The sequence below is a fragment of the Chiloscyllium punctatum genome, chromosome 7 (assembly GCF_047496795.1).
Source record: "Chiloscyllium punctatum isolate Juve2018m chromosome 7, sChiPun1.3, whole genome shotgun sequence".
Classification (NCBI taxonomy): domain Eukaryota; kingdom Metazoa; phylum Chordata; class Chondrichthyes; order Orectolobiformes; family Hemiscylliidae; genus Chiloscyllium; species Chiloscyllium punctatum.
In genome coordinates this window covers 90,967,543-90,980,928 of record NC_092745.1, presented here as the reverse complement: position 1 = coordinate 90,980,928, position 13,386 = coordinate 90,967,543, and the positions used below count along the sequence as shown (strand labels likewise).

The window sequence follows — 13,386 nt, the reverse complement described above, 5'->3', positions numbered from 1 at the left end:
TACACTTTCCATCTTGTGTCATTGGGTAGCAATCAGGAATAGCAAACAGTTGATCTTATTTACAGCCCTCCCTCCCTAACACAGATAACTGCGGTCTGTTCTAGCATCCCATCTAGGATTAGCTTAGTTTGCTCCAAATTAGAAAAAGAATCTTTGGAGTTTTGTTTTTAGTCTGTATCTAATTGCTATGAGTTCCATTTCAAAAGTCTCTTAAGTTCATGTTGACATGTAGCCAAATTTGCATCCATGAAATACATTTTATATCACAATGAATTATACAAAGTAAAGAGGGAAATGCACTAGAACTGGCAGCTACTGGCAATGTAGAAATATATACAAAAAGCAAAAGAAATCCAATCCACCAATAAATGTTGACTATCATCAGTAAAATGATGGAAAGGATCATCAGTGGTACTATTGAGCAATAATTGACGAGCAAAAACCTGCTTACACTCAGTTTTGAGTTTCACGAGGATTACTCAGCTCTGACCTCATTACAGACATGGTTAAAACATGGACAAGAGAGCTGAGTTTCAAAGGTACTGCGAGAATAATTGCCCTTGATATCAAGACAGCATTTGACTTAGTGTGGCATCAAACAGCGCGTGCAAAAGAAGTCAGTCAGGAATAGGTGATTGGAGTCATACCTGGCACAAAAATGGTCAGTCTTCTCAGTTCCAGGATGTCTCTGCAGGAGTTCCTCAAGGTACTGTCCTAGGCTCAACCATCTTCAGTTGCTTCATCAGTGACCTTCTGTCTATCATAAGGTCAGAAATGACGATATTCATTGATGATTGCACAAAGTTCAGCATCATTTGTGACTCCTCAGATATGAAGTGCTCCATGTCCAAATGCAGCAAGACCTTGACAATATCCAGGCTTGACCTGATGAATGGCAAATGCCATTCATGCTATGCACATGGCAGGCAATGATCAACTCTCTCAAGAGAATCTAACCATTACCTCTTGACATTCAATGGCATTCTGTCACAGCTTGCTCAGTGGTGTTGCCAAATGCTGCTTACCTTTTGAGGATGACCATTAACTCGAAACTGAACTGGACTAGCCATACAAATACTATGGCTGCAAGAACAACACATTCAAAACCCATGACCGCTACCACTTAGAAGGACAAGGGTAGTAGATACATGGAAACAGCACCACCTGGAAGTTCTCCTCTAAGCCACTCACCATTCTAGCTCAGAAATATATCCCATTCCTTAAGGGTTGTTGGGTCAAACTACTGTAGCTCCCTCCCTAATAAAATGGACTGCAGCATTTCTAGAAATCAGTTCACCACTACCTTCTTGAGGTAAGGTAGGAATGAGCAATAAATACTGGCCCAGTCAGTGTGGCCTACATCATCCCAGAATCATAGTCTCCCTACAGTGTGGAGCAGGCCATTCAGCCCATCAGTCCATAGTGACTCTCTGAAGGGCAGTCTACCCAGATCCATCCCACCCTACCCCATCCCTGTAACCCTGCATTTGTCATGGCTAACACATCTAGACTAGACATCTCTGGACACTATGGGCAATTTAGCATGGCCGGTCCACATAACTTGTACATATTTAGACTGGGAAGAAACCAGAGTACCTGGAGGAAACCCACACAAACACAGGGAGAATGTGCAAACTCTCCCAAGGCAGTCACCGGTGGCTGGAATTGAACCTGTGTGCTTGGCACTGTAAGGGAACAGTGCTGACCACTGAGCACCATGCCGCCCTACTGTCATCCCATGAATGAATTTAGTAAAAACCATTTAATTGAAAGCAAAGTATTTCTTCTTAAGATTTTTCTGCTTGAATTTCAGATGCACATGGAAGAACCTTGTTTTGATTTTCTCAGGACAAAAGAAACACTTGGGTAGGTATTTTTCTGTTCATGCTTAATGATCTACAGTATACTGTATAATGATCACTGCCAGCAAGAATATTGTTTTCTAATTTACTGATAAAGTACTTTAAAATGATCACTTATACTGTGGGATGCCATGAAGATTGAAAAGAGTACATGAAAAATTATGTAAATCAAAAAATTGATGGCTGAGTAATATAAAACCAGCAAGTGCTAGAGAATTTTAGCAGGTCTGGGAGGAGCATCTGCGGAGAGATACAGAAGTAGTATTTATAGTCCAAAATGACTGTTTGTTGAGTTCAAAGTTAACTCTTTGTCTCTGTGAACATGCTGCCAGACATTATTGAGTTTCTATAGTATTTTATGTATTTATTTCAATCTCCAGCATCCACAGCATTTTTGTTAAATTATGTCAAGCTCAGGGTTTAAATTGAATAAAGCAGTAAGTTGTTTTACAGTTTAGAGTGGAAAATGATGTACTTAATTCTTGATCCCATAACATTGAAAATACAGTAGTAAAAACATGTGTAGGATGGTGCAACTGCAGCTTGAAGGAACAAGAGGGGAATGTTAATGGAACACCCACCATAGTGTTAAGAAATCATCCTCTTGTATAACCCTTTATGAATGTGGGTCCTAGTTCACATTTGATGGTAAATGCTAAATATGTATGGTTTATTTTGGTTGTACAACATTCCTGTGCTAGTTATAAACAGTAAATGAGAAAAACATGAATGAAGAATAAAAATACAGAGGAAACAAAGTACAACAAAGTTATTTTGTTGACAAAGATTCTTTTTAAAATGTATAGTAGTATTGAACTGGTATAGAAACATAACTGTGTTGATTAAGAGCAGGACAAAATTTTAAAGCCCTTATTCTTCCTGCAGAATCAGGAGGTATTAGTTCACTTTACTTGTTTGTAAGACTTAATGATTTATCAAACTATTTTCACAATGCTTGCTATGTTGAGAAAATTTGATAGTATGTTTCAGTCTGTTTGGATCTTTCTGAACTGCTACTGATGCTTCTAACACTTCTGTATCTTTCCTAAGGCTTGCTTAGCCCAGGTTAGTGACTTAATAGGTATGCAGGTTCAAGCAAATCTCAGATGCTTGCATAAAATTGCCTTTGTCTTATTAAATCAATTTTAGTCAAGACTAACATGACGCTGTATGGGTTGCATAATTTTGGCCTCTTGTTTGTTCTGATAAAAACTTAATATATATCACATCAAATTTCTCACCACTACTGCAAATAACTAGAAGAAAGTGAGGACTGCAGATGTTGGAGGTCAGAGTCAAAGTGTGTTGCGGGAAAAGCACAGCTGGTCAGGCAGCATCTGAGGAGCAGGAGAGTCGAGCATTCCTGCTGAAGAGCTTGTGCTTGAAACATTGATTCTATTGCTTCTCAGATGCTGCCTGACCAGCTATGCTTTTCTATCACCACGCTTTTTGATTATAAATAACTAAAGTACAAGTTGTCCTGCTATAATGCACATCTTGTCAACGCAAATTTGCAGTAAGGCAATTGAAGAATAGGGGACGCTGTTTCTGAAGCGCAAACTTCTAAAACGTGTATTGGCTTTAGCACATTTGCATCGCCAATACTGTGTTATTTGTATTGCATGATTCTTATATAGCACAGAGTCACAGAGGAACACAACTATCGCACTATAGGAGAAATGACTGTATGCAGCTTTATTAATATATATGAATTGCTCATTTTGTTGGTTTAAGAATGGCTTACTTCATTTTATTTTATGTTCTGTACTTCAGATACCATGTGTATCCTTCCTGCCGAAACACCTCGGGAATCTTGGGATTTTCAGTTACAGTGGAAACTCAGGCATCAAAGTTTAAGTGAGTCTTGTTTATCTATGTTTTGAATAAGGCATTGGATCACTGGAGATTACAGGAGTAGATTGACTTAAATATTAATTATAGCACAAGGATTTTCAAGGTATAGCATCAAATAAAATGATATCTCCCACCCCACTTAATATCACTACCACCACGACCCCTAACCCACCCTCACCTCCTACAACCCATAATTTTGAGTTAGGAGAGAGTAGAAGAGCTTTTTAATCTTTAACCTTCTATGCCCCGTTATTGGAAGGAATCTCGTACTGCCAGGGATAGCGACATTAAAGGTGGAAGGGCATTTAATTAGGCAGTGTGGTTAGTATACCTGATCTTCACCATATTCCTGTCACTTTCCAAATTAAGTTCAGGATGCAAGATCCACGGTTGATTGTTGGATTGCTATTTTGGCAGCAACCACAGCTTGCTCAGTGGTGTTGCCAAACACAGGAGCTGCTTACCTTTGGCAGGCACCTCCTGGCTGGTGGGACCCGTGTCCTAAAGGACACAATTCCAAAAGAAGGGCCAGTGTCCTCGGAACTGCCCGATTGGCATAAGATACAGCAGGCTTTCCTTATATGAAGCAACATGGGACACTCGCCAGTTTTTTTTTAGCTGGCTGCCAAAGCCCTAAATACCACAGTCATCAAATTTCCTTCTAGCTTCTGCATTTAATTTTTCTTACTCAGTTTTACATTCTTGTAAGTATGAACAGAATTCAGAAATATGGCTGTTGTTTGAAATATGACCAAACCAGAAGATACTTTGGGGAGGATTTGTGTCACTGTATGGATATTTTTTCCTGTCTATAATCACCCTAAACCCCTCTAAGGTGTGCAGAAGTAATGTGTTCCCACATCTCGTCCAATATTACTCTTTCAGTGGTTCTTGTACAATTGTTATATAGCTGGAATTATGTACAAAGTTACAATAGAATATCACAATGTAGATAAAATCAATCCATGATATCTCTTGGGATGACAGCCTTTGAAGTAAATGTTTGCTTGATGATAACGATCATTGCTGAGGGATAAAGAATATCTACAAATTATAACCAAGGATTGGTGGCATGACGTCCCAGTTAAGGTAGAACATAGCCTAATAAAGACTCCGATGCCATTTTACAATGCTCAGTAATGCATCTATACCTTAACTTCAAAAGAGTATCCATCATTCTAATATCTTTGTAAATGAAAACTTAGTGCTTAGATTGGCAATCTAAATTGAAGATCCAGCCTGATTCCAAAGTAAAAAAGTGTGAGCCCTCCACTTTGTGACATTGCATGGAGTGTCAAATCTTGTTTGCAATGTGCTTGATGTTGGTTGAACTCAGATATTTTCTGATATCGTCTTGTGCTAATTCATTTATTTGATATTAATTTAATAGAAACGCAGTCTTTCCCACTCTCAATTGTTACATAATTTAATAACATCTTATATCTTTGTTTAGAGTATCCTACTTCCAATATCATACTGATTTGCAATTTTAATGTTTTAATTGCATTTAAAATTTTAAACAGCACCGAATTAGTGGACAACAAAATTGAAGAATTTCTTCAGAGCTTTTCGGCAAAGCTGGCAACAATGAGTCAAGAATCTTTCTCTTCTCAGGTGAGGAAGATTAACTATATTAGAAGGAATTCGGTATAGTTTTGAAAACACTTTTCTTTATGCCTTTTTTAAAAAAATTCAGTCATGCAATGTGGGCATCATTGGCTGGGCCAGCATTTATTGCCCATCTCCAGTTGCCCTTGAGAACGTGGTGCTGAGATACCAACTTGAATGGCTACAGTCCATTTACTTTAGGTAGACCCATAATGCCATCACGGAAGGAGTTCCAGAATTTTGAACCAGCAACACTGAAGGAACGACCATATATTTCCATGTCGGGGTGCTGGTGTCACATGGATCTGCTGCCGTGACCTTGTAGATGGTTGTGAGCTTTAAAGGTGCTGTAGAAGCAATCCTGGGTGAATTATTGAATGTGCTTGGTAGATTGTACTCTAGATGCTGCTACTGAGTGTCAACTATAGAGGCAGTGAATGTTTGTGGATGTGATGCCAATCAAGCAGGTTGCTTTATAGTGGATGGTGTCAAGCGTCTTGTTTGTTTTTGGAGCTGCATTAATCCAAATAGCTGGGGAGAATTGCATCCAACTCCTTACATGTGCATTGTAGATGGTAAACAGGCTTTGGAAAATCAAGAGGAGACTTATTTGCTGCGAGACTCAGGCACTGTCCTGCTTTTGTAGCCACAGTATTTATATGTCTAATCTAATTCCATTTCTAGTCAGTGAAAAATTCATGATAGTGGGGGATTCAGCGTTCGTGAGACCCTTTTAATATAAAAGGGCAATGGTTGGATTTTCTGTTGTTGGAAATGGTCATTGCCTGGCATTTGCTTGGTGTTGTTGCTATTTGCCACTTGTCAGTTCAAACCTAGACATTGTCCAGGTCTTCTTGCTGCATTTGAACATGGTTTAATTTGAATAATTGTTTGTAATGGTTACAGAAAATTTACAGTGAATATATCTACAATATTATACTATTTCTAATCTAGATGCAATGTTCCTTCCGTGATGAAGTCAGATGGGAATGTTTGTGATGATTGTACAGGGAGGAAAGGGTCATGTGAGGGAGCCATAATCCCTTGTTAAATGGAAGAGGGCGGCCTATGTAATGATGAGGCATGAAGGTTCAATTGGGGCGATTGAGAGTTATAAGGTAGCCAAGGAAGGACCTGAAGAGAGAGCTAAGAGCAGCAAGGAGGGGACATGAAAAGTCCTTAGTTGGTAGGATTAGGGAAAATCCTAAGGCTTTCTATAGGTATGTCAGGAATAAAAGAATGACTAGGGTAGGAATAGGTCCAGTCAAGGATAGTAGTGGGAAGTTGCGTGTGGAGGCTGAAGAGATTGGGGAGACACTGAATGAATACTTTTCGTCAGTATTCACTCAGGAACAGAACATTGTTGCCGATGTGAATACTGAGTCACAATTAAGTAGAATGGATGGCTTTGAGGTATGTAGGGAAGACGTGTTGGAAATTCTGGAAAGGGTGAAAATAGATAAGTCTCCTGAGCCTGATGGCATTTATCCTAGGATTCTCTGGGAAGCAAGGGAGGAGATTGCAGAGCCATTGGCCTTGATTTTTATGTCCTCGTTGTCTACAGGAATAGTGCCAGAACACTGGAGGATAGCAAATGTGGTTCCCTTGTTCAAGAAGGGGAGTAGGGATAACCCTAGTAACTATAGGCCGGTGAGTCTCACTTCTGTTGTGGGCAAAGTCTTAGAGAGAATTGTAAGGGATAGGATTTATGAACATCTGGATAGGAATAATGTGATCAAGGATAGTCAGCATGGTTTTGTGAAGGGCACGTCGTGCCTCACAAACCTTATTGAATTCTTTGAGAAGGTGACTAAGGAGGTGGACGAGGGGAAAGCGGTAGATGTGGTGTATATGGATTTTAGTAAGGCGTTTGATAAGGTTCCCCATGGTAGGCTACTGCAAAAAATACGGAGGTATGACATTGAGAGTGAGTTGGAGGTTTGGATTAGGAATTGGCTGGCTGGAAGAAGACAGAGGGTAGTAGTTGATGGTAAAGGTTCATCTTGGAGTGCAGTTACTAGCAGTGTTCCGCAAGGATCTGTTTTGGGACCATTGCTGTTTGTCATTTTTATAAATGACCTGGAGGAGGGGTTAGAAGGTTGGGTGAACAAGTTTGCGGATGATACAAAAGTCGAAGGAGTTGTTGACAGTGAGGAAGGATGTGGCAGGTTACAGCGGGATATAGATAAGCTGCAGAGCTGGGCAGAACGGTGGCAAATGGAGTTCAATGTAGCTAAGTGTGAGGTGATTCACTTTGGTAAGAGTAACAAAAAGATGGGGTACTGGGCTAATGGTCGGATACTTGGTAGTGTGGATGAGCAGAGGGATCTTGGTGTCCATGTACACAGATCTTTGAAAGTTGCCACCCAGGTAAATAGTGCGGTGAAGAAGGCATTTGGCGTACTGGCTTTTATTGGTAGAGGAATTGAGTTCTGGAGTCCTGAGGTCATGTTGCAGTTGTATAAGACTCTGGTGCGGCCGCATCTGGAGTATTGTGTGCAGTTTTGGTCGCCATACTATAGGAAGGATGTGGAGGCACTGGAACGGGTGCAGAGGAGGTTTACCAGGATGTTGCCTGGTATGGTAGGAAGATCGTATGAGGAAAGGCTGAGGCACTTGGGGTTGTTTTCATTGGAGAAAAGAAGGTTTAGGGGTGACTTGATAGAGGTGTACAAGATGATTAGGGGTTTAGATAGGGTTGACCGTGAGAACCTTTTTCCACGTATGGAGTCAGCTATTATGAAGGGGCATAGCTTTAAATTAAGGGGGGGTAGGTATTGGACAGATGTTAGGGGTAGGTTCTTCACTCAGCGAGTCGAGTGTTCATGGAATGCCCTGCCAGTAGCAGTGGTGGACTCTCCCTCTTTATGGGCATTTAAGCGGGCATTGGATAGGCATATGGAGGATAGTGGGCTAGTGTAGGTTAGGTGGGCTTGGATCGGCGCAACATTGAGGGCCAAAGGGCCTGTACTGCGCTGTATTCTTCTATGTTCTATGTAATATTTAGTACCATCCATGATTCCTCTGATACTGAATCAATCCATATTCAAATGCAACAAAATCCAAACTTGGGGTAACAATTGGCAAGTAACATTCGCTGTACACAAATGCTAGGCAATTAACCATCACCAATAAGAGACAATTTAACCACCATTCCCTGACATTCAATGGTATTACCATCACTGAATCCCCCACTGTCAATATCCTTGGGTTTACTATTGACCAGAAACTCAACTCGACTCCCCACATAAACACAGTGGCTACAAGAACCGGTCAAAGGCTAGGAATATGCAGTCAGAACTCACGTCCTGACTCCCCAAAGCCTGTCCTTCATCTACAAGGCACAAGTCAGGAGTATGATGGAATACTCTCCACTTGCCTGAATGAATGCAGCTCCAAAAACATTCAGAAAGCTTGACACCAACCAGGACAAAGCAGCCTGTTTGATTGGCACCGCGTCCACAAACATCCACACCCTCACCACTGAATCTCAGTAGCAACAGTGTGTCCTACCTACAAGATGCACTGTAGAAATTTATCAAAGATTCTTGTACAGCACTTTGCAAACTCATGACCATTTCCATCTAGAAGGCCAAGGGCAGTAGTTACATGAGAATACCACCAACTGCAAGTTCCCCTCCAAGTCACTTACCATCGTGACCTGGAAATATCACTGATCTTTCACTGTCACTGGGTCCAGATACTATAATTCCCTCCTGAATGGCATTGTGAATTAACCTAAAGCAGGTGGACTGCAACAGTTCAAGAAGGAATCTCAAGGTCACCTCAAAAGCAATTAGGGACAGCCAATAAATGCTGGCCAACCAGCAACACGCACATCTTATGAATGAATTTGAAAAAATATTATCAGTAGACACCTATAATTCCTGACACCCAGCTCTAACTTGCTAATACCTCTTCTCAAACTTATCACTGCTCTCTGTTGTCAGACTGGTTAACCTGAGTCAAATCCTGCCTGAGACAAAATACCATAAAATCAAATATTGGGAAAACTGAATCTATCGTCTTCTACTCATATCACAAATTTTGTTCCCTCATTATAGATTTTTTAAAAATCTTTTCCCTACACAGCCTGGTGCAGCCTCAGTTTCCAACTTTTCCATCCTATTTGACCACGAGCTGAGATTCAAACTCCTTGTTCTCTCTAACACAGACTGCTTCACTGTCTTCATGTCAGCCATCTCTTAGTTCTTCCATTATTGAAACCCTTATTTTGCTGCTGTTACCTCCGCTTACAAATAGTACTTCCAAATAAACCTATTGTACTATAACCTGGTGTTGTGGGATTTTTAACTTTGCCCACTCTAGTCCAACACTGGCACCTCCACATCAATACAAATATTCCAGTACTCTCATGTTGGCCTCTCTTTTTCCAGCCTCCATAAACTTAAACTTATCCAGAACTGACGTCATGCCAAACTTGTATCAAGTTATGACCTACATTTGCTTCTGGTTCACCAATGCCCTGATTTTAAAATTCTCACTGTTCACCCCTCTCTATCCTTAATCTCCTTCTGCTCTGATGTTCTTCCAATTATGATCTCTTGTGCATAAATTGTGGAATTGCCCCTCTAATTCAGAGCTTCAGCAACTTCCTTGGTGCTTTGTCTTAATGTCTCCTTCTTTCACGCTGTGTCAATATTTTACTGATTACATGATTTAGAGTTATTTACAGTCTTCAAAGATTCCCAGTGCCCTTTGGGTGAAAAAGAGTTCTCTCATTCCTTCTAAACCTGCTGTCCCTTACCTTAAATCCTATGCAGGTTCTAAACAGTAAATTATGATGCCAGTTAATTGTGACATCAGGTTATTGGAACATAGTAACCCACTGGAAGTGTCAATGTCTGGGGAAAGGAAGTAACTGCTGTGGAACCTATTACATGAGGTCTTATGATACAGAAGAACCCCATAATCTATGACTGAACTTTGCAAAACTGCAGAATTTTCATTTGATCTGTTGATTATTGGATCGCATGTGTTACCTTTTAGGAAACAATCTTTTAGGAAATGCTAATTTTTTTTTTAAGGAAATATTAGTTGTAATTCATAGTAGATACTGATTATATAATAACCTACAGACCAATGTTCAAGCTGTAAGTTATTGAAGGGAAAAGGATATTTCACTTCCCGCTTTTCCTTCCCGATTTGCTTCTTGGGATAGTATTTCTCAAATTAAACAATCATTGAATGTGAGTAATCTTATACAGGGCGACCAGTGTTGGCGGGGGATACGCTCCAAGACCTACCGCAGATGTCCAAAACCATGTATAGTAGCGAACCCATTCATTTAAATGGTAAATTTACCTCCCTGGCAGCCCCCTGGTCCCTGGTTCTGGAATGTTCCATGTCATCTGTTTGTGCTGCGGTAAACCGCGGGTAACTGAAACTACTGTAACCAGACCATATGGCGGTCACCTTGTAGTTTCAAGCAACCAGCATACCAAGTTAAATTTTTCATCATCACAAACTCTCACCTTTTTTTATTTTAACAGGTTACAGCATTGATAAAACTTAAACTATGTGAAGATACACATCTAGGAGAAGAAGTAGACAGAAACTGGGATGAAGTTTTCACACAACAGTATCTCTTCGACAGACTTGTCCATGAGGTATTAAGATAAAATACTGAGCAGAAATAACTAAGCATACTTGAGTCAACAGATAAATGATTTATAGATTGTGCATCATTCCAATTTCTTAAATGACAAAACTTAATAATGTTAATATGTCATTATTTTATTAGTAGACCAAAATACCATACTTGCATTTTCAATTGATTAAAATGCTGGATTTTAATCGTGAGAGCTCGTAGGATGAGTACAAGGAAACTCAAGAAAAATGCATTAAAATTTATTTTATGCTTTTTATCTTTTACCAGTTAAATAGAAAAAAAACCTGAACAATGTTTTCCTTCTTGCTATACTTAATCCGTACTTCTAAATATTTGCCTCCTCTTAAACCCCCATGATGGCAGTTTGGCTCAAATAATCAAAATACATCTTTTCTCTTATTGCTATGGTACCTCACTTTCTCCCACCACCATCATATATCTGTTTTCAATTTCTCATTTTCCATGTCATCTGTTTGTGCTGCGGTAAACATGGTTTTGTATGTAGCAAATTGTAATCTTTAACCTCCTGTTCTCCTCAGTCTTACCCTTGAGATAAATTCCTCGTATCTGTGGGTGGCTTCTCTACAGTCAATTCCAATCACAAAAAACAAATCTCTGATCATTTCCTTAACTCTCTCTCCATTTTCATCTTCCTATCCCTTTCTAACTTAATTGCTCTTCCTGGATTCAGTACATTTCCCAAATGAGGGTTGATGGGTTGACTGTGACTCTGACCAATCTTCCCTCACCCCATAATTCATTTAGAACTGCACTTTTCATCCTAATTGTTCAGCTTTTGACTTTGCTTTTCATCACTCTTTTGCAGCTGTGGGTCTGTTCAGCCATTCAGTCATCATCTGCTGTTGATAAACTAGTTAAGTTCAAATGGTGCTGCTTTTGCATATTTTCCTTTTCTTTCTCTCATTTCCTTGGAGCACAGATATGAGTGTATTTCTTACAGCAGTAGTTGAACGAAACTTCTTCAGATCTTGTTGAACAACATATCAGACCTCATCTGCCAAAATTACCCACAGGTCCATGATCATCCCGGACAGCAAAGATAATCCCTGCCTTCTTTTCTCCACTATCATGTGTCTTTAGAACCGTAGAGAGTACTTTAGATATGGCATTACTGAGGAGAAATACAATCTCTTTTAGATTTGCACGATGTACTGCTTTTCATCTGACCTTGTGTGCTTTTAATTGCACATACTTACGGTAAATGGCTTGACAAATTTATTTGCAAAAGTCCATTTATGTATTATTACAGGTAGTTCTTCTATAGCATAATGGTAACACTCTTGTGCAACCCCACATTATAGAAAAATCACGCTTTAGAAACAGTACCTAAAGTTGACTATGTAATTGTGTTACAGCTAACACGTTTTAAAAGGTTTTAAATGGCTTCTCTTTTATTCTGATTCAGAATAATGGGTTGACAGCACATAGAAATAGCTATTATAGAGACATGGTTGCAGAGCGATTGGGAATTCAGTATTCTGCAATAATAGGCAAAAAGTAAAAGGAGGTGGGGTAGCTTTATTTGTAAAGGAGTATATCAGTGCAATAGTGAGTAGTGATATAGATGCACATAGATTGTGAAGTAGATTCAGTTTGCAATAGTAAGAAGACACAGGTGAGAGTTGTCTGTTGGCCCCCTCCCAATGAGTTGCCTTGCTGTACACCGAAGTATAAATTGGGAAATGTAGGAGCCATGATAAAGAGCACTACAATTGTTACAGGTGATTTTAATCTGCAAATTAACTGGACAAATCAGATGGGAAAGGGTAACATGGAGGTCATATTTGTAGAGTCCACCAAAATTTTCTGAGTAGTATTTGCAGAACCTATGCAGCAAAACAGGCTCTTATGGATCTAGTGATGTATGAAGAGGTAGGATTAATAAGAGGTTTCATAGTTAAGAGTCCTCCAGGATGTAACAGAGTCATAGAGGTGTACAGAAACAGACCCTTCAGTCCAACCCGTCCATGCTGACCAGATATCCCAACCCGTCTAGTCCCACCTGCCAGCACCCAGCCCATATCCCTCCAAACCTTTCCTATTCATATACCAATCCAGAAACCTTTTAAATGTTGCAATCGTACTAGCATCCACCACTTCCTCTGACAGTTCATTTCCATACACGTACCACCCTCTGCATGAAAAAGTTGCCCTTTAGGTCTCTTTTTTACATCTTTTCGTTCTCACCCTAAACCTATACCCTCTCGTTCTGGGCTCCCACACCCCTTGTCTATTTATCTTATCCAGGCCTGTCATGATTTTATAAACCTCTATAAGGTCACCCCATAGCCTCTGACGCTCCAGGGAAAACAGCCCCAGCCTGTTCAGCCTCTCCCTATAGCTCAAATCCTCCAACCCTGGCAACATCCTTGTAAATCTTTTCTGAACCTTTCAAGTTTCATAACATTT

General features: G+C 40.0%; 1 protein-coding gene across 2 annotated transcripts in view; it reads left to right on the top strand.

The window, feature by feature from the left end:
• The window catches only part of nrd1a (nardilysin a (N-arginine dibasic convertase)), a 120,830-nt gene that overhangs the window by 98,617 nt on the left and 8,827 nt on the right, over nt 1-13,386 (top strand). For both annotated transcript variants that reach the window (XM_072574286.1, XM_072574287.1), the window contains exons 26-29: nt 1,814-1,866; nt 3,636-3,719; nt 5,240-5,330; nt 10,838-10,954. In XM_072574286.1, the coding sequence (XP_072430387.1) occupies nt 1,814-1,866; nt 3,636-3,719; nt 5,240-5,330; nt 10,838-10,954 (345 nt within the window). The remainder of the gene's footprint in view (nt 1-1,813; nt 1,867-3,635; nt 3,720-5,239; nt 5,331-10,837; nt 10,955-13,386) is intronic.